Raw genomic sequence first — 26,123 nt, 5'->3', positions numbered from 1 at the left:
CACACTGATGTCAGACCGCGTGTCGACGCCGCTTTGCACCGAGGGGAGGCTTCAGTCAAAAGTTGCGTGTGTTTGGGTTTAGTGGCTCTCTGCTCCGCGGGCAGCGTGACTCCATGCTGTCACTCACTTCTGGCCTGCACGAGCGCTGCCCGCAGTCCCAAAATAAACCCCGCCCACAGCGTGCAGGGCTGGACCAATCAGATCACTGCTGCCAAACCCGACACTGACGCTTCCGCACGGTTTTAAATGTGCAGGAAGGTCCCAGTGTCCCTGCAGCACTTTCCAACATCTCCCACTTGTTTACTATACTGTTTCTTTTTTTTTTTAATACTTCCTCTAACGCAGCTGTACACATTTTTTATTGCTCTTCGTGTCTGCTGTGGCACTGTAAATTTCCCCTAATAATAATGGGACTAATAGAGGAATATCTTATCTTATCAAGCAAATATTCCAAAAAATATGATGTTCCAGTCTCTCAAATATGAATCAGCAGCTTTTTGTGGTTTTGTATCATAACAAATTAAATATTTTTTGGGTTTGGACTATTTGACAAGCAAACTGAAGCATCTGATGACCTCACCTTGGGCTCTAGGATAGTTTGATTTTTGATTTTTCTTTGTTTCTTAATGTTTTATTGACCAAACTATTGATAGATTGATCTGAACCAAAAAGAATCGTTAGATGCAGCCCTGTTGATAATTTTGAATTTTTCCATAAAAATCATTGTCTTCCTTTCTGAGTATGAAAATGTTGCTACTTCTTAAGCTAAATAAACAATTTAACCTTAAACATCTAGCCATAAAGTGCAACATACACATTTATGCAACAGTAAAAATGATGCAAAACATCTTATATGCTACTCAAACACTGACACTGACTGAATGAGTAAATTAAATGATTTTAAATAGATTTTACCAACATACTTTTACTAAGTAAGGTTTGGCTGCTGGACCTGCAGTGTGGTGTTCCCACTTTTACTAGTAAGTAAAGGATGTACATATCCTTTACATATGTAACTGTGTTCAGCAGCACTCCTTCAGATTACATGGTTTTATCTTCTAAGAGATTATTTGTCTTAACTTGGCTGTGCCTCCCAGGAAAGCCTCTCCATCCCTTACTGTAAACCAGGACGACCACAGCAGTATCATCTCATGCAGCAGATCTGGAGCAGGCTCAGGCTCAGGCTCAGGCTCAGGCTCAGGCTCAGGCTCAGGCTCAGGCTCAGGCTCAGGCCCAGGCTCAGGCCCAGGCTCAGGCTCAGGCTCAGGCTCAGGCTCAGGCTCAGGCCCAGGCCCAGGCCCAGGCTCAGGCTCAGGCTCGGCACACAGAGGGGCCACTAGAGGGCCCACTTGCCCAAATTACTGTAAATCACACAAAGGATATTATACTTCAATGATGGCACTTACTTTGACTATTATTTCAATGTAGCCTGTTTTGTCAAACATGCTCTCAATGTGCAGGGTCCTAACGAGCCAAACATTCAGTCATGGCTTGTACGGAAACACCCACAACCAGGAGGGAATGTTTTACTGCATCACTATTCAAATCAGATTGATTTCGTCTCTCTCCAAGGTCATAAACACATTCAATTACAACACCCAGGGGGAGTTATTGAGAGAGACATGTTATTTGTAGCTTTCATCCCTTTGGTCGTTTCCTATTAACCACATTGGAAACACTTTTGCAAGAGTTAGGCTATGGAGGATCCCAGGCCAGCAGTGAATGTATCATGACCGACTTTTGTTGGTACAGTGCCACACCCATGTATGATATCAGTGGCTACGCCCGGAGAACATCTTTTCATTTGCCAAAGTTTGCTCAAGATCTCACACCACATTAATCACATCACACCATCAGGGATCATAAACAAGGGCATCTTTTCCACTCGGGATGGAGGAAGACTGCTTAACTGTTTGTCCTCTTCTAAAAAGACACAATAATTGAACATCAATCACAGATAATTTATTTACTGGTTTATAGTGCACACTAATAAACAATGCTCTATTTTTTCATCTGTAGCCCCTTGACAGATGTTACAAAGTCACCCTGAAAACAGAATATAATGCGGTAAAAGACGTTTCTAATAAAGAAGCAAATACAACACCATCAAGCCGCTATATTATGTGAAATAAACATATTCTTGAAGTTGGTCAGTGCTTTGTAGTCATTGTGACCTCCTTACTTCTGAAACTAAACCTACCTTCTTGTTCAAAAGAGTTTAAAATCTAACATTGTTGTATATACACACATATGCACACACACCTAGTGCATAAATTGATTTAACACGTTCACCTGAACCACATTCATTCAGAACAGGTTTACAGTCAACAGCACACTGCCCTCTAGCCTCACTGTTAATCCCGAGCTCCACAGGCAGTGAACCTAAAACAACTTTCTCCTTTTATAATCCTTATCTGCCACATTATGTCCAGGTACACTGAGCTCCACAGAGCAAACAGACCGCAGGGCCATCAGACCCAGACAGTTCTTCACCTAGAGTCCACGGTCTGACGTGCCAACAGCTGAGGAAGTGTTGACATTCAGACAGATCAACACCCAGCCTCAACGCTGCTGTCAGAATCACACTTGCTGCTGTTTCTGATAACATCTGCCTACATTTTTCTGTGTCCTGACACCTAAATAAGTCTGCTGGCATCCTTGACAAATGGGTATCTCCACAGCTATTGGATGGATTTCTGTGGAATTCAGTACAGAAGTTCATGTTTCCCTCCTGGTTCATCTCATTTCCTCTGTCTAGTGTCACCGTGAGGCTGGTATTTGTGATTTTGAGTGAAATGGAAAACAGAATACACTGAAATAAATGTTAATCTAGCACCACCATCAGGTCATAATTAGAATTTGTCCTTGGTCTCTGACCAAATGCATGAAAAACTAATGACACTCATTTGTGTTCAGTGCTCATAGTGAAAGTTAGTGAAAATGGTGAACATCATACCTGCTAAACAGTGTGAATCTGTTGGGTGAGGGGCGTTTCCAGTGGACGTACAGTAATTACTTTGCAGATACGTGTTCTGTGTCAGTGACCCTCCCTGCACCTGGTTACATGAAACACAGCGAGACTCCCTGAGCTCTCATTAGCCTTTCATTTGGCTTTAATTTGTCCAGAATAAATTGGAGACCATCCAGTCGCTGAATCACACTCATTTGAATGTGAAATACGTGTTTGTCTTTGTCATTTAAACCGCTCAACACATAGTGATCGGTCCAAGCTGCCCAAATCACTTCTTTCTCAGTGGATGTTTTCTGGCGGTTTTAGGCCGACTTTGAAAGGCTGAAACTGTTTGGTGCAAATGTCATTCGGCCGGCGTGATGCCCGCAGGTCACCTCCCCTCTCACCCCTGCCTTTCTTCTCTTGGGTACAAAAACCCCCTCTTCAAATGGCAAATCAAAACATGTTTTATTCACATCCTAAATGACACCGAAAAGACCAAACAACGGAAATGCTAAGAAAGAACAAAAAGAATGGAACAGAGGATGAATAAACATTTTTAGATTCAAAACATGAGCGTTTAGGCCAAAGCAGCACAGTCCAGCATCACAGAGCTGCTGCCATGACTATAAATCAAATAAAAAATAAAAGCATCTTCAGTTTAATCTCGTTCTTTTTCAGTTTTACTAACCTGCTTCAGTTACATTAACTAACTCTCTGTCAGCATTGGGTTTTTGTTGTTGACATTTTTACAACATTTCTGTCTTGTTTGTCTTGACTGTGGCTATTAGTCACAAAAGAGTCTTCAAGGAAAATACACATGAAACAAAAAGACCTGAGAACTTCAGATATGAACTGTTAATCCTGGTATGACTGTTTGGGTCGTTTTTCGGCGAAGATCTTTGCTTCTTACTAAATGCTTCGAATGTCTTTATGGATTAAAATGCTTAAGTTGAAATGTATTGAGATAAAATAAACAGTGCTACTTCTCTTGATGCTCATTGTGGTGGTTAAGCAGGATGTGACTCCCTTACACACAGACTCTCCACAGGAGGGGGCTGTTTGCTGGTGTTGATGAAAAGAGGTCACAGGTAGCAACTGACCTCAGGACGTGTTGCAGGCGTGGGCTCTGGACGGCATCCCTACTGAGGGAGCAAACCTTGAAAACATGCAATCATAGAGAAGTTGTTGCAAAAGATGATTTCACTTTGATGCAGTTTGTTTTTTGTAATTTGATTAGGACATAATCAACATGGAAATGCATAAATAGATACACAAACAGAACAACCTGAAGCCATATAAAATAATAGAAAGCCTCACATCACATCCAGGGGTATCTGACAGTGGGTGTAGGGAGGCAGAAGTGGGAGAGTGTAGAATAAAGAGGAAAACATGCTCATGGGGTGACAAGTAGGCCCACAGTGGAAACCAGGTCACATAAAAACATTCAGGTTTTCCACGGGAGCTGAATTTCTGAATTCCTGAGTTGTTGAGTTTCTCCAGTTTCCTCCTGCTACTGTATCAGATCGGCCACATGATACAGACAGCACACGGGAGAATCCCAAAGATCAAAGTCAAATCCAAAAACATCCGAAAAATAGATCCCCAGAAATGTGACGCAGTTCAAACCATCAGGAAGTTACTCAGATTTTAGTTTCGGGAACACCACTTGTCATAGAATGCAAATAGATTTTAGTCATGAAGGCTTGTGTGTAAAAGTGGTGGGTCTGTAATTAGAAGTGTACAGTTTACATGTAAATGTCTGTGTGTGCCACTGAAAACTTGAAAAATGTATTTAATTTCTTACATATTGACATTTAATGATACTTTACCTAAATAGCTCACCTTGAACTTTTTGTCTAGAAAGTTAGAATCGTTGTTTTATTGTGCAGATGCATTTCTAAAGCCGAATATTTCATTCATTCATCATGTTACAGTAAACGCAGAAGGAGTGACGAATACCAGTTTACTGTAGAAATGATTACTACCTCCTGTGCTCTCTGGTAGGGCCCTCAACATAAAACTCTAACAACATGAAACGGTTCTGATCAAAGCAAAACACCCAGAGAGGAGCCCACATCATTTTTCAACTCTCCGAGCGCACAAGTGAGCACGTCGCTGATCTCAGGGATGATAAGGGTAAATGTGGGGAAACTTACATATGAGAAAAAGACAGAGTGAGTGGGCAGACATCGACTTGTTTAGCGGAAATTCATTTCCTGTGGCAAAGATCTTTGAAATGCGCTTTTCTAATTTTAATCACTGCTTTTAATTTGAAACATTTGCTTCCCCATAATTTCAACACCTCTCGCAAAATAATTTCTGATTGGTCTGATTATCAAACGGTCATAAAAACGCAGCCAGTGAGCTCACTAAGATGAAGATAACACGCAACAACAACACAACAACAGAGGTTCAAACTTCGCTCCACAGCTGGTATAGGGTTCAAGCACAAACGGCATTAATGATGTCCTTTAGGCCTGAAGTCAGTGAGGTGAGAACTGAACTTCCTGTGTGATTGCAGTTCAGCACCAAGGGAGAAACATGCCGCTAAAAGCACACGTGTTTCTCCTTCTCTGGTTCTCCATCTTAAAATTAACACACAACAACACCTAAAAACACACGTACGCCCTTGTAGTATGTTGTTGTTGTTACGGCAGCTCGTGTCCCTCTCCTATTAGACCTCCATAAGCAAGTGCAGGTGGCCCAAACCAGGGGGTTAGGGCTCACACATCCAATATAAATACACCCTCGTGTGACTGTGGGAATCAAATAGATTTCCTTGGAACTATGATGAAAAACATTTCTTAGATCATCATGAAAATCTCATGTAAAACGAGGAACTTGCGATCACTCATGCATTGGGTTTGAATAGAGGAACTAATGACTGTACACAATGACGTATTTTGAGGTTATTAAAAGCTGAGGTTCAAAGTTCATCTTTTGACCAGCAGCTAAGAAAACTGGCTCACCCTAAGGTCCATTTAGTAGCTGCTCTGGAGCTTTTGATCATGAGTTATGAATGTTTTCTGTGAAGATTTGAGCAAGTTTTTCATAATTATAAAGAACAATGTATGATGTGTTTTCCATTGAAAAGAGTTCATTTAGTTTAAACTTCTTAAATTACACCAGCTCCAGTGAAAAATCCACAATCTGTGAATACACCAACATTTTTCACTTTAAGTTAAACTGCTGCACGACCTGTGTCTTCTACTTCTTGCTGTTCGTGCAGATGAAGTTTTCTCATCACACTTACATATTGGATCACGTTTGGTTTCCAGACTAGTCGTGATGTCACAAATCATGTTTGTATGTACATGCTTTGGACTCATTTTGTATTCAATGTGATACATTTAATGCAATATTTGGTTTAACGTGTTTTTATTTGGGGCTTCAAACAATAATCTGCATTTTCCAGCAAGCTCACGAGAGCATGTGGACTATTTGAGGATGTGTTCACTTTAGGTAAAAGTGCACATTTCTGTTCTATGAATTCATTTGTCACTGCAGTGAGACCTTTAAAGTGACCTTTAAAGTTACCAGGACGAGTAATTATGTGAGTCAACAGTGGTCTCACGCTGTGTGTACCACTCACACACACACACACACACACAAATGGGCATAATGTGCTCACATATATGGGATGATTATCACACAGAAATCTGCATTCTTTCTTTCTTTTTTTTTTATAGAACAAACAAAGCACACGACTTGAAACAATCAAGTCTGAAAACTGTTTTGCATATTGTTACTGCAGTTGCATGTTTGACTTTAACTGTGCAGACTGACTCCTCCATGAGGGGAATGGAGAAGATGTCATCTTAAGGTTACTGAAGCAAAATAAGAAATGTTATTTAAAGTATTTTATATGCATTAAAACATGTCTGGAGGATGTGTTGAACTTTAACATGGATTATTTCTCACAATTCTGAAAAACAATAATAGCATTTCTGCATTAACGCGTTGGGATATGAGAGATGTGTAGCAAACCTGATCTTTAGACTTATACTGTAAATGTATATGGTCATTATCTGTTGTTAGGCTGTTTTGATGTCTATTGTGGCTTCTCTTTTAACAAAACAGAGTAAATTATTAATCCGAGAAAATTAAAATGTTACGATTGCAGGAAAACCCATCAGTGTGTGTCTTTTCATTCTCCTTTAGCTTCCCAAAGCCTTTCGTTTATAGAAATTGATAGCAGAAACTCTTATTAGAAAACCAAATGAGCCCATCACTGATTCATAACGAAATGTTTGCCAAACTCAGCATAATTTGTGACTCTAAAAATGACAATTAATTCTTTGAAAGCAAAATAACGGAAAGGATGATTGTCACACTACCTCATGCTTTCAGTCACGGTGAACCTATAAGAGATGTTTTCAGTATCAGCTCTGGGGAAAGTCAAACAACCATGTGCGTAGTTGCTTCTCAGTCATTTCACTGAGTTTGTGAGGCACCTCCTGCACTTCTCAGTGGCTTTGTTTGAAGAACCTTTTTGTGACCGAGCGACTCTATTTGTGGAAAAAGGATGCACAAAGAAGATGACTCATCAGTTATCTGAAAATATCAGTTTATTGTCAGTCTATGAATCTTATGAACTGTGACAAAGTGTGTCTCCGCCCCTCCTCACTCAGCGTTTAAAGATATTTCCTTCTGGTTCCGTCTCAGTGAGCGGCGGCCACATGCTTTGTGCCTGTGAGTGGTGGCAGATCGTGGGTGTGTGATAGCCTCGGCCCCACTCTCTTTGTTTCTTGGTTTCAGTGTGTCAGTCAGCCCCTGCCGACATGGTCGGCCGTGGATTTCACTTTGATTTTTTAGACCCAAAATGTGCTTCCTGTGGGAGACACTCACATTTTTTCATCCTTGGTAAGTGGTCTAGAACATCTGCTTTTGTTATATCTGTTTTCTGTTATTATTAAATGACTATTTTGAGGTATTTGTAGAAAGAAAAGTGATTCATTGCCAAGTCCTGGCCTATATATTCTTTGTAATGAATGAAATCCACTAGCAAATTTGTCTCAAGCGCTGTTGAGGATTGTAATACTATAAATATTAGTATTCAAAGCAGATTTTTGCCTAAAACTTCCTTCCACTGCTGTTCACATTCAAGGCCTGCTCCTTATTTACTACACTACACTCTCCTGTCACGTTCAAGCATCTTCAGGTAGGTTTATTTTACTTTTTGTCATGAATTTTCAGCTTGTTAATCATCATGCTGATTGTGAAATATCAGTGATTTCTTCACATTATCTGTAATGAAGATTTCCTCGACAAATAGTCTCATTTTCCCCAAAAATAAGTGAGCTACACATGTCATTAAATCATCCTACCATAGGACAGAAAGTGGCATCACAGTTACACTTATGATTTTCCATTGTGAGACATATCACTTTTCATGATTATGATCTAGTTTCACAGCATGTTCATAATATGTTCCAGTGAGTTGCAAATCAGAGGACATTTCTTCTAAATATCAGCACTGTGGGACTCACCCAGGTAATGAAAACACATTTGATTCATCTGCTGTAAAATCAGATTAGAGACAGGAAAAATGGTTATTTCTTACTGTTCTTACCATCTCTTTCAGATGGAGTACGCAATTTAGATTGTTTTGGTAAATATAATTCATTTGGCAGAAAAAAATGTGTGTGGACACCTGGAAAGAATGCATCAGGACAGACCTACACACTCATCATACAACAACAGTAAGTAGCTCGAGATTTTGTCTTTACTGAGATTTTCCTTGTCTATCTTATAAACAAATGCAGTTACACATATTGTTTACTAAAAACACACTTTTTAAATTGTCCATCTAGGGGCAGACTATATTGCAAAGCTCACAACAACATCACTAAACTCTCGGAGAAGATTTACGTATATGTAAATCACAACATGACTGCTGAGGTTTTTGAAAACAGCGAGTCAACAAATTGCACAAAAGCCGTTTTCAAAGGTTCACCAAAGAGCTTGTGTAAGTCCAGATAAACATATTTTTTATGATTTTATGATATTTCTCTCCATTGATGACACATCTCTGAAGGATCTGAAGGTGGATTTTTTGATATTTCAGTACGATGTGATCCTCCGTATAAAGTGTCCTTCAGCCGCCACTCAGGAAGACTAGCTGTGAATGTGAGCTGGCAAAAGGTGGACATAAAGGCCATTAAGAATTTCTCTGTGAGATATAAAGCATTGGGCAACCTGTCGTGGATCAAGGTCAGTATTAAACACCTGCTAGCACGAAACAGTTGTATGTGTGGTTTTTAGTTAAGTTAATAACTGAATTTTCAACTGGTGTCAAATTTGTAATTTTAAATGTCTCTGAGAGGAAGCTGGTGGTAATCCATCCAGTCGAGTAGATGAGGTATTTCATGTGACAGGAAAATGCATTAGGATTCATCCTCAGGGAACCATGAATGTCTGTACAAAATTTCATGGCTATCCATCGAATACTTTTCTAATATTTGAAGTCTCAACTCAAGATACTGTCACTTTCACAAACTCTTTCTAGCGACCTTTATGTGTAAAATCAGTGGAATGTCCCTTTAATCTTTAACTTCGTGGGGGTTTCAAAGGAGCCTGTGAAAGTTTCTGTTGCTGTTGTTTTGTGCCTTCTCTCTGTACCAGTTTCTTCTGATGTACTCAGCTGATTAAATAAAAGTTATGACGATTTCTATGAATCAAAATCTATTTTGAGAGAAAAAAACAAAACAAGTGACTTCATGTTTCAGATAATTCCTCCTGGCGTTCATTTATTTCTATGTTGTTCACAGTCACCTGTTCAATCCCAGAATGGACAGAAATGTACGGTGGAAAATCTCAACTCCTCACTGGTTTACACTGTGCAGATTCAGTGTGTCACTAATGATAAATGCTCCCAGTGTGTTTGGAGTGAGGCCTACACTGTCCCATCAGGTAAATATAGCTGCAGAAAGAAGCCATTCCTGTGTGTTGTGTAAATTATGATGAGATAAATAATCATACTTATCATTCCATTGAAATATTGTTTCTCATTTCACAAGAAACAAATGTCCTCTTTCAGAACTGACAACACAGCCAGTGGTTGTCGACGTTGAAGACACTGACATCGCAGAGAGAAAAGGCAGCCGACTGCTGTATTTAACTTGGAAGGTAATTTTTTATTGTATTAAAAAAACTTATTTTTCTTAAATCCCACAAGAAATAAAATGAGGAATACGGCTGATGTTATTATGATAATAAAATGTCTCTGTTTGTTAGTTTTTAATTAAAGGACCACATGATGGCTACAGTGTGACCATTGGGAAAGCTTCAGGAGAGGCTCCACTTGAGCAGATCAGCACCACTCAGCCTGAGATCAGACTGATTCTCTCCTATTCAGCTTATCATGTTAACATCAGTGCTGTGAACAGCGTCAGCACGTCCCCCGCTGCAAGCCAGCCAATACCACAGCGACAAGACGTGCCCAGTGAGTGCTCACTTGGATGGTGCTGCAGCACTGTTATCTGACAGGGTGTCACTTTCAGAGGTTTGAGGGTGTACAGAAGCAAAAAAAATGAATATTAATTTGTTCTCACTGGTGTGGCAGCTGGGAAGGTGAACGTGACGGTGCACAGCAATACATCTTTTACTATCTATTGGAAAGACAATCTCATCGAACAGTACGTCTGCTATTCTGTGGAGTGGATGAAGAGGGGACATAAAGCAGCGTACATGTCCTTTAATGTGGATAAAAACAACTATAGGACCTTATCTCCTTTAACAGGTGCGTATAAAATATCATTCATTATAATGGTGAACTAGCCCCCTTGAAATTCTGTGAAGAAAGTGAGGGAAGGTCTCTGTACGAAGCAGAAGACCCTGTTGCCATGTTTAGGCAACCAAAGCACTTACGGTTAAGGTTAGGGAAAGATTTTGGCTTCAGTTAAACGTCTTGTGCTTTGTGGACCACAGTAATTCATGTAACCCTAACTAAGTGCTTTAAGTGCCTCAAAATGACCAAGACAAACACAAATCATGCTTTAGTTGCTGTGAGCTGATACATTATATTCTTTAAAAATGTTTCCTCATGTTAACGATGAAAGAAATGTGTGATAGTCGTGATCATGTGTCTCACAAATGGGATTTGATGATGTAAATACATGATATGCAAACAGATTTCTGCAAGACGGGGTTGATTTTGGTAGGTGATGAAATATATTTGGTTTCCTGCCTCTGAGATAATCCGTTCAGTTACATCCACAGAGCCTTTGGAGCCTTATAAGAGATACAGCATCACTCTGCACACTCGTCCAAACAAGGATACCTGCAACATGAAGTATATCAACAACAGCGAGAGCACCTACGGGAGCACACACTTCTACTACACAGAAGGATGTGAGTCTTTATTTTCAATATGTCTGTGTATAATAGCATAAAGTTATTGTATTAACAGGACGTACATCTACCTTTGTTTTATTATTCTCTATTCTGGGTCTTTGTAATGCTAATTGTAGAGAAAACATCCTGTAGATGTTGGGACATTTCACTTGATAAGAGGAAATTTTAATCTGCCGGTGACTCTGGAAGAAAAGACAGGAGATCACTGAGGTTATTATTAGAATTCATCCTCTTGGGAACATGAATGTCTGCACAAAATGTGATGGAAATCCACACTGGACCAAGATGGTGGTTTGACCGCCTGTTATTGCCATGCAGCTTCTTCTTATCCGCCCCACAAAAACAGTCTGACGTCTTAATATTTTGCTCCTGAAGCTCCCGTCAGTGCTCCCACAAACATCAGCAGCTACGATGTGACGCTGACTTCAGTGGTGCTGCAGTGGTCGTCCATCCCGGAGGAGGACATCAGAGGCTTCCTACTGGGTTACATAATCCACTACACTGAGTACCACCACAGTGGGGCAGGTGCAGAGAGAAGTAAGTGTTATCCACCTTAAACTAAGTCACCACTCCCACATGAACTCCATAAATACAGACAAAAAAATACAACTAACTTGATTCAGCAGTAACGTCATTGACTTGACAGCCATCATCTGCGTGCAGCCTATTATTTGCCGAAAACTGTCACTCTTTGATTGCAGATATATCAGTGGGTCCAGAGTTAAACAGCTATGAACTGAAAGCTCTCAAAAGCAGCACAGCGTACGAAGTCCAGATATCCGGTTTCACCCAGGCGGGAGAAGGAGTACGAAGCACAGCGAGCTTCTTCAAAACAAACTATCGAGGTTCCACCCATCAGACAACTTTTTAACCATTAATCACTCATGAAATGTAATTTCTGATTCCTACTGTATATCTGTCCATACTCATTGTGTATTTTCTGCCTATTTTTCCTTTCCATAGCGTATTTTAACTTCAGTGGTGTAATCATATCGTTTGCAGTTGTGGCCACTGTGCTGATATTTGCACCACCGATAATAAAAAGGTATAGTACGCTGCCTTACAAGTACGTTGAACAAGCTGTCACTAATCTTTAGTACGAGTAAATATCTATCTACTATATATCTACGCTTCACTGTCTACTTTAGAGCAAAAATCATGCTGTGGCCAAGCATACCTGACCCCGGGAACAGCAACGCAATGCAGAAAATAGAAGAGCAGGTGAGTGTGTACCAATGTTAGCAGTGTGGAGGCCAAACAAGAGCTCAGTTAAATGAAGTTATTAAGGAAATACAGAATGCTGCAAACTCCTACAAACAACAGAAGAATTCAACTTGCATCACACAGCCAGTTGTCCATCATGTGTGAAATGGGTGTAACTCATACTGTTTCTACGTCACTCAGGAACTACTAAAGTCCGTCAACACCCTGAAGGTGGAAGAATGGGACACTAACAGTCTTCAGATAATCGAGAAAGAAGATGTGATACCATCAGTGTCACCGCTTCTCCATGCCTCAGAGGACGAAGAAGACTCACCAGAAATTACTTGTAACTGGACCCCAACAGAGACAGAGGATGCAACTGGAGACATCCTGCCTGACATTACTGCAGAAACACTATCGGCCGCCCAGCAGACAGCCCCCCAGAGTTCTCCTTTTGCCTTTTCCAGCGGATATACAACAATGGAAGTGTTCCAGCAGGTGATGCCTCAGGCTGCGCCACCGAACACATCAGCTACTCAAGCCATGGAGAGCGAACCAGTGGACACACACTCGACGGTGTTAAGATCAGGATTGGACTATATGAGGCAATTTAGCAGCAGTCGCACCTTGGACAGCGAGATGTCTGTGAATTTGTGAAGATAGTTTGAAAACAGGCGTGCAGATCACGGAGGACCACTAGAACCACAGTGCATGAACGCTCGACTTAAATAAATCCTCAGGGTCCAGAGGTGCACAAGTGAGGGCTGCCATATTGTTTTCTTGTTGACGGAGGTCAATAGCGTGGATGTAGTTTTAAACAACAAATATCAATATTGCAAATACAGTATTTAGCTACATGCTAATGTCAACTGCCAAAACTACTGTTAGAATAAACCAGGTAAAACATGCAATGTATCCATAATAAGAGAGAAGGCCACTGGAGGTGCCTCTTCCTACCTGACCTCACTCTATGTACCTGTACAGTAAAAACACATTACTTGAACAACCCTTTCTGCTCATGTACATGATCTCTGCTCATTTCTCTCCACACTGTATCCGTACATGACTTGATATATTAGAGATGTATTCCTTAACGTACTTCCATCTGTAAAATGTCATTATGATGCTGCAGTAGTTACAGAGTCAGGTGATCACTAGTTAATACAGTTCATCCTCAGGGGGACGTGAATGTTCTGTACCACATTCAGGGCAATGGGCCTTTTTCACAGCCATCACAGACATTTTGAAATGACAGGAAAACAACGGGCATCACTTTATATCAGGTGTTTAAGTGAGCGTGTGAACCAGCAAACACAATACAAGGACCTGGAACCCCAATTTCTATTACTCACACCAGTTTCCTACTGTGACATGTTAAAAAGACTATCCACTGTGGACACATTCTACTAAAAACCAAAAATGTCAACCTCACACTGGAGATCAGTTAAGTAGGATTCATCCTCTGAGGATCATGAACATCTGCGGCAAGCCATCCATTAGTGGAGATATTTTAAGACCAAAGTGGTGGACTGACCGACCAAAACTGATATCCATTTACACAGAGATAAATATTGGCCTTTTAGAGCCGATCTAGCAAAGTCTTGGACCCAGATCTGATCTTGATGACAGAAGTCCAAAGTGAAACACTTTTTGGTCAGATTGCAGCAAGTGCAATAAGAAGCAGATGAGGAAAACAGAGGCTGACTGAGAATCACTGCAATCATACTTGGCAGTCTGACAGAAAATGAGGGCAGTGAAGCAAAATAACTGAATGAAAAGTCTCTTTATTTAGTTTTGTTTGGAAACGGCTGAGATATAATGTCAGATTCAAAACAAAGAGGACCACATACATCCAAGCTCTTCAAATACAGCGTCACCAAACCTTTACATCAGGCGCCCAGTCCCCCCAGGAGCAAACCGTGCATCGCCTCTACAGAACATACTGTACACAGTGGATACATGGATATAAAAAATAAAATTCTTCACGCTCTCTTAGTTGTGTTGGAAATGCTTCTTACTAAACTTTGTCACAAGTTCACCACCTCAAACTGAAGCTTTGGGTACATTAAAAAAAAAAGCAGGAAAAGAAAAAAGTTAAATTAGGTTAGTAAAAGCCGTAGAAGTGGAATTTGGCAAAAGTCTCCTTTTAAAAGTAACGCTTTTAAAATAGAACAAGCTTTCATAGAAACTTAAAAAAACACGAACCAACGCTGATCTCAATCTGGGCCAAGTTTGCGTGTACATTTTCGACACAATCACAATACTGCAAACTGCAACACCAAAGATGAAAAAGAAAAAGAACTAAAACAAAAAAAAAACAGATCCACAAAAGTCCCATCAGTGTTTAATCTATTCTGCTATTAATTACTAAAGACAACTGACAATACTTTAATATAACATCTCAATAGTTTCAGCTATTAAACATCATAAACAATAAATTCAGGTTGCATCTATCAATAAGTCTCCATATTTTATTACAATACTCTGTACAATCTTTGTCTAGGCACTTTTTGACCCTTCTGTGCTTTCAAGCAATTTGTTGAGCCGTGACTCGTCTTGTTCAGCCTCACCTGGGCTGCAGCCACCGCGAGCTTCGTTTGCATCTCACTCTCTCCTCTGAGCAATATGGGCCAACAGACATTTTGCACACCACCACCGTTTTACAGTATAGGCCTGTATTGTATCCATAAGACAGTAAATATTCTTCTTTTTTTTTATCTCACAGCATTACGACAATAACAGGAAAAGGAACATGACACATTGTGATCTTGTCGTGACTACTCGTAATCAGAAATATAGAAAAAAACAAACAAGTAAATGTACACCAGTAAAACAAAAACAGGAAGTAAAACGATGGATCTGCGTTGACCAAATGTTAAATCTACCTTTTCACTAAATCATTAGCAACAGGTTCACAGAAACAGTAGAATACGATTCTGCATTCTCATAATTACAGCACTAAACGTGATAAAATCAACAGCATCCATTTCTCAGGACGCTCCAGTTCCAAGAAGATGGAGAAAAGTGGCGCAAAATAGGGAATAAATAAAAAAAAGGACACTTCATGGACCTGTTAGTTCAAACTGTTCGTTAACAACACACAAAGAGCAAATGAGCATTTTAGCATCAGCAGAAATCCTGTTTTTATTTCCTCCGCACACAGAGAACGGCCCCTCATCTTCTCAGAGGAAGCAGGCGAAGCACAAGAACTCAACACGTCACCAACCGTTCGTTTCACTCAGTAAATAAGAATATGGGAAGTTGCCGTCACGGCCGCACCGAGGCCGGAGAACACCCATGAGACCTCCGTCAGAGAGGCAAGTTTAATTTTACCTCACAGGGTGTCAATCATGATATACACATCATCTCATCTGGCTGATAGAAGTGTCTGCTTTAGATGGCACGCAAAGGACGTAGTTTTGATCGATGCTTCCTTTTTGTGAGCAGAACGCTAAATCTAAACACACCTGACATGATTCTGACCTGGACTGTGCTACAATCATCATTTCCCAATAGGTACTTTTAGTTTATGTACTGACAGAAGGCAAATAATGCAAAATACAGTTTGGACCACATCTGTGTCAGCTGCTCAACACGTTCGACAGAAAGTACTGAAGTCAGTGGCTACATGATGGATTAAGTATAAGAATTTACTGCAGTATTTTCCCAAGATTTTTAATACTTTGCATTAAACGCTGCCTGAGGCCACACAACTCCGCTCCTTTACTCCTTTGTGTGCTACTGACTCATTTCCAAACACCACAGACAGGTTGTTTGTGCAGCGGTAAAAGGCAAATGTCAAGAATGTCTCTCGTGAGCTCGGCATGATGTAAGACACAAACATTTTATTACCGTTAATGCAGATTTGTTGCTGCCTATTGCCATTTGCAATATTAAGACAAAACCAGTTTAAGGAACCGGCGAACAGACTATAGTTTGACCTAAATACTGATCATCTTCGAGGCACAAAAATGATCAAGATGTCACTAAAGGGATGGAGAGAAAATATGGGTCTTTTTTCATCAGGTAATGTAACAAGGGACAACACTACAGTTAAAGCCTGGCTTCAGCTTCCTGGAGTAACAAGTACAACATGTGTTCTTCCTGTGGGATCTCTGGGATCCTGGGACTGTTTGTCTGAAGCTGTTCTTTATTTTCCCATCATGCTCACCTGGGTGCAGAACGCTTTAGTGTCTACCCAGAAAGACTAATAGGTAATTTGGGTAATGAATACATAGAGAGGGTGGACAGTGTCGGCATCACTGTAATATTACGTCATCCGATATGACAGCTTTGCCACAAACACTGTGTTCTGGAAGCTTCTAGTATCCAGGTATTGTTGAGGTGCTGACTCAACCTGATGCTAGTTTCTGACTCTGTAGTATTGGGCGTTGTAGTCTTACAGCACATCGTGTACTAAAAACAGGAAAGTTAGAGCTCTCTGCTGTACCAAGTGCTCACTTTGCTTTTAGGTGGGGTAACAGGATCCATGTTCTACTGAGAATGTACAATAAAAACCAGCTTGTACAGCAGGAGATGATGATGACGATGACGATGATGGGGAAACCACGCCGTTGTGACTGGTCATCCAGTGTTCAGGTAAATATACGCACGCGAAGGACGCAGCTGCTTTGTGGAACAAGGTTAGTTTCCATGGTGTTGTAATAGTCACTTGGTGCCGTCGGCACCCGCGGAGACGTCCTCCTCAGTGTGAGTCTTGTAGCTGCCGTTGTGATGGACGCGGGGTGGTGACATCATGTCCTCACTACGTGGGGCTGAGTCTTCTCTGTCGCTCTCGTACTCTTCCTTTTCTTCTCTGTCGTAGTCCCTTTCCACCTGTAATTCCAATCGGGTGACAATCAAACCTGGTCAGCCAACGTGTGACGGACTCAGAGTGAAAACGAAAAAGTTACTAAAGATGAGACGGTAGACGGTTTGATCACAGCGGTTATTCATTAGTAGCAGAGCTGGAAAAAAATAAAATACTTTGCACTGTTACAGCAGCCAAAACACACGAGAATCACAAAACCAACAACACAAGGACACGACGAGATGGATCAGAAATAACAGACAGACAGTCAAAGTCTCGATTATTTGTTTGGACTATAAAATGTCTATTTCCCAAAGATATTTAATTTGCAATTTACAGATCTTTTGGCGTTTCTACCTGAGGATAAATCAAACAATAACAACAGCTGCTGTGCAAAAAAAAAGGGCCGGGTGTTTGTGCTTCTGGGTGTTTTATGGGCGCTGTTGAGAATCGGTGCACGAGAAGACAAACTCTGCTGTGCAACTGTGAGAGCGAGCGTTTTCTGACTGCAGTTACTGATCGTTATCAACGGAGATGTTGAGTGATAAGTTTAAAATGTGTCACCTTTGATCTGTATAGCAAACCGTCAAAAGTAGGTCAGTGTTACTGTGACACTCGAAAACATTCACCGAAGAATCAGAGTTACTGGGGAGCATTGGGGGGGGATTTAATCAAAGACTTGCAGACATACAGTGAGTTATTTCTCCCCCACACTCACTCACTGATGTATTTTACATGAAATTGCAGTGGGACACTTTGAAAAAAACAAAAACCCTTAGCTTACAGTACATTTACACCAGCGTTATTGTTCATATCCATAATAAAAACTTGAGTAGACAATGAGATTAAGGAAATTGCTTATGAAACGAATCCCCATCAGCTGGCAAGTATTCATTGAGCGCTTCTGCCGACCACAAAGAGCTCGCTGGGGAGGAAACAAGGTCACCAATAATGTCTTCCTCCCACCATAGTGGGGCCGAGACCGCTGAGCTCATTCTGCTCCTCTACTGACAGACTCCTCATCTTCCCCTCACGCCTGAGAAGTCTTTATGTGCGACAAAGCCTCAAAGGCTCATTAAATTATCAGCAGCGTGGCAGCTTTATCTGCCTGCTCCACTGGCAGAAATTGATCGGCGGAGTCTGGTACAAGCGGGTGTCATTTCAGTGAGGAAGTGTCAGCTTTATTACCTTCGCTGGCTTGGCCTTGCTCTTTATCCTGTCCTCGTCCTTGCGGCTCCTCTTCCTGGACGTGGAGCGCTCCTTTCTGTCCCTGCTGCGCTCCCTCCTCCTGTCTTTCTTACCTCTGGAAGAAGCCAATGAAAAACAGATTGTCACGGAGAAACCGATTACAATCTTGCAGGCACAAAATCACTGATAAATATGTGCACACATGGTTGGAAATCCACCTAGAAAACAGGAAGGACGTGACGTGAGAGGCGGTGGACTTACCTTTTAGGGGAGGGGGTTCTGGCTTTCCTTCGTGGGCTCCTGGATCGATCCTTACTCTTCCTCTTGTGGCCCCTGATAACACATTAAAGTGATTACATACAAATATTTAAACATTGTGGGGGCAATATGAGCGACGTACAGAGAAAGCAGCGCATGTATTAAAGGCACAAGCAGCAGAGTCAGATTCATGATGTGACACCACAGCAGATCAGATCAGATCAGATCTTCTGGATAACACATTGTGTGATTCAATTCCAGGACTGTAATATCTCAAATTAAACTACAGCAGCAGATGGTGCTGAACATCCAGCTGGACTCCAGGTCAGTGAACAGCATTTAGAGTTTCAAAGTAAAAGAGATCATTGGGAGATTCATTCTTTATATTATGGTATTTGTTCCTGTACCTTGAGCGACTGCGGCTGTGCCTCCTGTCTCTGGAGCGAGAGCGCCTCTTGTGGCTATTCCGGGAACTGTGGGAGTCGTTCCTGGGCCATATCTTCTGAGGCAGCCTGATACTGAAGGAGGAAACAAAACGTCACTGGCGGGACACAATCACGTTCACATGACGTCGGCATCAAGCGAGTGAAACCTGAAGAACTTCAAGAAGGAGTCGGGCACCTGTGTTTCGAACGGGACCTTTTCCTGCGCGTCCTTGAGTGTGAGCGGGAGCGGGAGCGGGAACGGGAGCGGCGGGACCTCTGAGACCGACTGGGGGAACGCTTCTTTATGTCCGCTAGAGCGAGAGCAGCAGCGTCAGCACCAGAATGCGACACAACTTAAGCGTTTTATGACTAAAACCTCGACACGTGCAGCAAATCAAAATGTTGTACCTGGATCTATAGCAGCAGCGATGGTGGACTGAGCTTCTCTCACCCTCTTCATCACACTTTCTAGCTCCTTAGCAGCAGCCTGTGGCGTCAGCTCTGGGGGTTTTACTATAGCGTTGTTGGAATGATTAACCCTGAAAGAAAGAACAGTATCACCTGACACAAAGCACTACAGGGTTATGTGCTCACGATGACATGAATCATGAGGAAATCAATTACAGATTTATTGATCTACAAAGCAATACGTACTTCAGGGGTCTGTCTCCAAACATGACTCCGTTGAAGGTCAGGGCTCTGGCGACCGACTCTTGCTCGACAAACTCCACGAAGGCGAAACGCGTCGGCTGCGTCTCATCTCCAGCCATTCGCACGAATTTAACATCTCCCACCTGCTTGAAGAACTCCAACAGCTGCTCTGCAGTGGTGGTCTGTGGAGGGAAAGATGAGCTTCGGTTAAAGACGAGAGTAAAGTAAAGCTGTGATTGTGATCACGGCTGGTTCCTGTCCTCATCTCTCTCAACAGAAGTGAGACTTAACTCCCGCAAGGAAAAAGTTTATTCAAGTGAGCAAGTCATGCAGCACTTGAGGGCTTTATCTGTCTAACCCCTTGGCTGTGAATCTTATTAGTGGAGACTGTAATTTATCAACGTCTGTCATGAGTGATGGCAGAGGACAGGAGAAGAGAATGAGGGAAATGAAAGCTGGTAAATAAAGGTAATGGTTGCTACTTAATGGAGAAGTCTGGATGTATTCTATATTTTTTTGTTATTGCCAACAAACCCCATGAAGGGACACAAACCGACAATGAACTGATTTAGCTAATAAGCTTATTCCTCAGTGTCACAGAGCAGAGAACTACATGGATGCTGCTTAGGATTTATTGGCACCTGAGTGTTTGTGGTGTTTATGCTCGGAGTTAGTTTGAGGTGCTCAGTCAAACTGAACTCTGCAGTCCTCTGATTGGATGACAGCTCTGGTATCTAGGGAAGTGAGACAGTGTGCAGGAAGATCTCCGCATTGTTTTCAAATTGCACCTGATGTACATCTGACATCACGTTACCTGTGAGTTCAGGTTGCCGACATAGACGGTCCTCCTGATCTCATCAATTTTCGAGGGATCCACGTTTCCCATGAGGGGCGGCTGCGAGAGCGCCGATGCTGCGGTGTCCAGGCTAGCTGACATCCGGTTCACTATGGGAAGGTTCAGCTGCAGGCGCACAACACACACACACACACACACATGGTTTTACCTTCATGACAGACAGACAAGGCAAGACAAGACAACTAAGTGGACTACAAAATGCTGACTCACATTCTGAAGTGGGGCTGGAGCAGGAATTGGGAGCAGACCCCCACCAGGAATCAGACTAGGTACTGGAGTGGCGGGTGCCAAAAGTGACAAGGCCTTGGCCTCCTCTGGGATTTTCCCTGCAGGACAGAAGCAGATATTAGTGAAGGAAATCGAGCGACTCTTCTCTCTGTCTCTTCTATGTCTGCACAATTAGCCCACTGTATTCTAGAGAGAAAGAGAGCATACACTTCCCCATACAGCCTACAAGTGTTCTACTGTCTACTCATGGTATACTGGAGACCGAGCGTCCTTACTTTGCTTCTATTCAATTATTCTTCTCAATCTGAATCATTATTTAAATTGAGAAAATTCTAACTTTTATCACAAACAAAAAAAACCACTGATTTTGTCCTTGGTCTCTTTTCATAGATCAAAAAAGAAAAAGAAAACAAAATGCAGAGAATGAGTCAACACTTTGATGCATGGGTCACCTGTACTGGAAACATATTGGTCATGAACCATACGATATCAAGCATGGGCGCTTTTCCGTGGGGCGATCGTTTCGCAGTGTTGGAAAGGTGTGCAACACAAGACAACCCCAATGGCTGCATCACTAATAGCACACAGAACATCAGATACAGAAAAGAACAACAATTTTAAGAACTGTAGGAAATGTTAGCCAAGACTTAGCTATAAAAAATAACCAATTAGGAGTTGTGTTCATTCCACTCTGGATTAAAATCTGCTGCTTCTACAGGTGGAGAAGAGGGCTACGTTAAGACTAATGAGAGACAGAATAACTACAAATTCAGTTCATTAAAGCTGGAGGCACTGAGCATGAATTACCATTTGTCGAAAAGTTCCTCTACTGCTAGGAAAACTTTTTCAAAGCAAATAACGACGCAAAGCATTAATGCATGTGTCACGAAATTTCCAAGTTAAAAGAGAAAAATGATGAACAGAGAATGTCTGTGTTGTTATTAAATACTAAACATCCACATCAAAGCTGTAATGTAGTAATGTGAGAGAAAACTCCTACGTGTCGCCTTTTAGAACAGTGAAAATTGAAGGTTTCATTACTGGGTCTCACTTTTAGAAAGTCTAGCCCCTTCACTATGTCAACAGGAGTAGGTGACAAGAGAGTTAAGTGTTAGTGATCCTCCTAGCATCCCATGTGTGATACACATCCCACCGGTATGCCGTAGCAACCTGGACAGAATTCAATCACACACAAGCTGCAGCTGTAGCAGAAAGAGAGAGGGGGGTGGGGGTTGGACAATAATCAAAACAACAAACCAAAATAACAAATATAAACACAACGCTAGAGATAAGCAATACTGTAGTTTCTAGATAGAGACAGTAGAAAGTGGACAACATGGGAAAGTATGAAAGGAAACAAACCAAAAGAAAAGAAAAATAAATAAAAAGAGACAAGGTGTCCATCTCGGAAGGTTCAGCAGGCTATTCTCCTGGTCACATTCCCCCCTTGAAGGCTGCGTTGGCCCGATCGGGGATAGTGGCTTGGAAAACAATGCCTGACTCAGGCTAGTGTAGTGTAACAGCTGGGCCAGTCTAGTCATCTGATATGCACACATAATCACACAGAAAAAACATACAAAACCAAATTAATAAACTCAGTAGCCATCCAGCACCAAGTCACGTGGACAACAAGCATCAAGTTAGAGGTGATAGCATTTTTTTTTTTTTTTTTTTGACTGTAACACAAGGGAACAACAGTGGCACCAAAGGGGAGGGAAACTTAAAGAAAGGGAGCACCAAAAGTGAGAGAGAGAGAAAGAGGATTAAGTTAGCTGTGATGCCATGGACTTATTTTGTCATTTCCATGGAGCAAGTAACATTAATGGTATTTTTTTTTTTTTTTTTTTTTTGAATGCAAATACACAGGATACTTGTTCCAGAGAATCCAGTGATTACAGACACCAAACAGAAACCTTGGCTACCTAAGATTTTAGTGGGGTGATACAACCAGTCACCTGTGGCAAATACTTTGGACAAAAGTGGCTAAAATCAGAACTAGCCAATGGCACAACTTGCCAAATTTCCATGTGAGGAAAAAAACAACAACCCAGAATTAAAAAAAAAACGGTATCAAGAAGGAGGAGTCCACAGCAAATCCACTGAGACAACTCAGACATTTCATTTTGGTTTCTTTGGACGAAAAGGCTGCACTCACCTTCCGCACATGGCACTACTATCAAAGCTCTGTCAACAAAAACAGTATTGGTGAGATGTTGCGCCACTCCAACACTGGAGGGGTCTCGGTACTTTATATAACACACTTTGGAGGAGAAAGACAGAGGGGCATTGCTGTGAAGGGAAAGACAAACAGAAAAAAGGCGGGTTAGTTGTTTAACACGTCCGTAACTTGTCAATTTTTAGCTCTGACTAGGCCGCGCAGAGGTCGCACATCCGCGGTGTTGCCTGGCGGGCCATGCCGGGGCAGGTTGCGCTTACTCGGGCGGGTAGAGCCGCAGCTCCTCGATGTCTCCCAGGAAACCGAACAGAGTGCGCATCTGCTCGCTGCTCACGGCCGAGGACAGGTTGGTGACCTGGACGACAGCGGTCCCTGGTATCCCACTCATTGTGCACACTGATAAACGCGATGAAAATCCCTAAACGAAGTATTTAATACAATATTTATTTCTTGTAAAACAGAATACATCCAGGCCACAGAATAATGATCCAGGCGGGCGGAGCGACAGGTTTCTCTGGTTTCCTCTGGAGTTTTAATAAAGGTTGACAATAAGCTTTGAGGTGCACTACCGCCCTCTACAGTGTTGGTCAGCACATTACGACCCCCACAATTAAACGTACTGATCCAGACTTGGATGCGTCTTTACGCACGGTTGAACGTGCGTAAAGACGCACCACTGCACCATCAGTGCCTGGTGTCAGAGCCACCTGTTCACACCGATGCACCATTATCTCCTTTTCTTTTTTCTGATGCAGTGCGACAGAATTGTGGTCTATTATTCTAACTGTATTTTATTAATAAGAAACAAGATGTTTTCAAAAGCAAAACTGGATTAGTGTGAAATTGTGTGATGCAAGTTGAACTGACTGATTCTTCCCTCACCAAGTGGAGACAGTGTCAATGTCATTTAACCATAAATCTGACTGAATACAGCTCAACTCTAATCGCTTTAGCTCATCAAAGTGAAGATTCAGATTAATAGCATAACAGAGCATCTCCACAACACTCCAGCCAACAGGCTCCTTCAGTGACAAAAACACAGTAGAAGATCTTGATGGTGCATTTCTGTGCACTTGACAAGTTGATGCTGTGCACACTGTCCCTGGCTGTGGCTTCATTTGGAAAGAGGACTTTCATCATTTGCTCCTGTTCTAAATATCCTAATAAATACTGACACAGTTGCTGTGTGAACCAGACTAAAACAAAACTCGGCACCTGCAGTCCCTCATGACTGTTTCCACAAGTCAGAGTGGTGTGAATCTTTATTTAGCATTTGGCAGTGACATAAAGCACAACAGCTTTAGAGTCAAACCTTTAAATGTTAAACACTATAGTTCAGTAAGAGCAGATAAGCCTCCTGTTTCAGTCTGTTTTATACTTTCCCCCCACAGGTGGCTCCTTCTGGCCTTTGAATAATGAACCCCCTGATGACTCAGCCCCCCCCCCCCCCCCCCCCCTGTAGACCAGGAAGAGGTTGACAATGTCAGGCCTAATGATGCAGATGGACTTCAGGAGTCTGAGGTTGAGCCCAGCGAAGGTGATCATAATGCTGAAGAAAATGCCAGGCCTCCCCCTCCTCTGCCCCCACAGCTCCCACCCCCACATCAAGCTCTTTTTCCTGTCTCCCACCCTGGTCCCTATGCTGTTCCACCTCCTGTTCCTCACCCTTATCCCCTCCTCCTGCTGCTTATCATGCTGACCCTGACCCTGTTCCTCACCATGACCCTGACCCTGTTCCTCACCATGACCCTGATCCTGTTCCTCACGCTGAGCCTGACGCTGTTCTTGAAGACTACGAGGACTCAGATGTCAAAAATGGAGGACAAAGATGAAGATGAGTTTGTGATCCCCAAGCTCGTCCTTCAGAACACTGGGCCACTCTCCTGTGAGGAACGTTTGAAGTAGTTTACTGTTGTTCCCAGTCGTAGCTCTTCAGCAGAAGACCCTGCATCTCCCTCAACCTCCGCTCTCAGCTCCTCCACAAGGAGACGCCACAAGGGAAGAGGCGACGACGAGGACTCTGCTGCTCAGAGGCCTCAGCTGGTCTGATGAGAGCGACTCAGATTGACTCTACAGCAGGTGGAAACATCCAGGAAACAATCAGTGGGCCCACAGTTACTCTTCACCACTACCTTCTCCTGAAAACAATAGAAGAGAATATAAGGACGGCAAAGGTAATATATGTTGCTGTGTAAACTGGCTGCACACTACCCATGTAGACATATAACTAGTTGATCTGACTGGACATTGTTTCTCTCCCGATAAGCACTGCGTCACACTCTGCTGCAGATATGATATATATGACAGATCCTGGGCTGCAGCAGAGGGAGCTGGCCTTTCTCTGTCTGCAGGATGATGAGCCTCCTCTCAGGAGGACTCACTGCTCCTGCTGTAAACTCCGGTTTTCCCTGACGACACAGAGGAAGCGCTCACACCCGACCTGTGGGACAGAAGTAACGATTAATGAGAGCATCATCACACGTTTCCTGTAAGTCTTAATATTAGTCATTTAATAATTCAAACATTATTACTCATTCTACTCCGCTTTAAATAGTTTTATTTATTCAATCATTTATTTTACAAAGACTCAACGTTCCTGGAGCGAACCCAGAGTTACCTGAAGAGGAAAAATGAATGCTGGCTCTCAACCAGATGAGAAGGACGACAACATCCTGCGATTACCAGCTGTAGTCTTGCTTTAAGATGGTCTTTTTTAGCACGAATGTGTTAAAATTGAATGGAGACTGATATGTCGGAGAAAACAGATTATAAAACACTACACACCCAGTTCAAGAAACAGGAAGACTTTCAGGAAGTGTGTGTAGGTGTCTCATCCTACAGCAGAAATATCTTCACCACTTCCTCCCATCAGTACGCATGTAGTCCTTTAAACTTAGTGTACATCTCTTCTAGTGTAACTAATGCTATCCACTTGTCCTGTATGTACGGTTATTCATTTACCGCGCTGGTGAAAAAAAAAAAAACCAAGCCAAGACGACAAAATGAAGACAAAAGAATCC

The 26,123-nt window shown here is 42.1% G+C and overlaps 2 protein-coding genes across 5 annotated transcripts; one reads left to right on the top strand and one right to left on the bottom strand.

The window, feature by feature from the left end:
- Window positions 1-7: 7 nt before the first annotated feature.
- On the top strand, window positions 8-13,505 carry LOC139219249 (interleukin-31 receptor subunit alpha). Its single transcript, XM_070851060.1, has 17 exons — window positions 8-66; window positions 1,129-1,363; window positions 7,585-7,645; window positions 8,390-8,446; window positions 8,538-8,655; window positions 8,767-8,921; window positions 9,021-9,166; window positions 9,742-9,865; window positions 9,993-10,081; window positions 10,190-10,397; window positions 10,518-10,694; window positions 11,174-11,305; window positions 11,684-11,845; window positions 12,010-12,153; window positions 12,272-12,353; window positions 12,457-12,529; window positions 12,713-13,505. Exons 1-17 carry the CDS (start codon window positions 8-10, stop codon window positions 13,166-13,168), a joined length of 2,478 nt encoding a protein of 825 aa, XP_070707161.1. The 3' UTR covers window positions 13,169-13,505.
- A 770-nt stretch (window positions 13,506-14,275) lies between these two features.
- Window positions 14,276-23,614, bottom strand: srek1 (splicing regulatory glutamine/lysine-rich protein 1). 4 transcript variants are annotated; one of them, XR_011585681.1, is made up of 12 exons: window positions 23,364-23,614; window positions 23,083-23,216; window positions 20,910-21,025; window positions 20,658-20,804; window positions 19,847-20,025; window positions 19,601-19,731; window positions 19,389-19,503; window positions 19,175-19,285; window positions 18,771-18,842; window positions 18,510-18,624; window positions 15,729-17,347; window positions 14,276-15,689 (listed from the first exon to the last, which is right to left on the bottom strand). XR_011585681.1 is itself a non-coding variant. In XM_070850233.1 (12 exons), exons 3-12 carry the CDS (start codon window positions 21,408-21,410, stop codon window positions 17,180-17,182), a joined length of 1,185 nt encoding a protein of 394 aa, XP_070706334.1. In that variant the 5' UTR covers window positions 21,411-22,129; window positions 22,290-22,468; window positions 23,083-23,216; the 3' UTR covers window positions 14,276-17,179. The 4 variants fall into 4 exon arrangements, 3 of the variants coding, with proteins under 3 accessions (XP_070706334.1, XP_070706332.1, XP_070706333.1); XM_070850233.1 differs by lacking the exon at window positions 23,364-23,614 and adding exons at window positions 21,380-22,129; window positions 22,290-22,468 and having other exon boundaries at window positions 14,276-17,347; XM_070850231.1 differs by having other exon boundaries at window positions 14,276-17,347.
- Between the last annotated feature and the right edge of the window lie 2,509 nt (window positions 23,615-26,123).

This window comes from Pempheris klunzingeri, chromosome 19, assembly GCF_042242105.1.
Source record: "Pempheris klunzingeri isolate RE-2024b chromosome 19, fPemKlu1.hap1, whole genome shotgun sequence".
Taxonomy (NCBI): domain Eukaryota; kingdom Metazoa; phylum Chordata; class Actinopteri; order Acropomatiformes; family Pempheridae; genus Pempheris; species Pempheris klunzingeri.
This window is presented reverse-complemented; position numbering and strand designations above follow the sequence as displayed.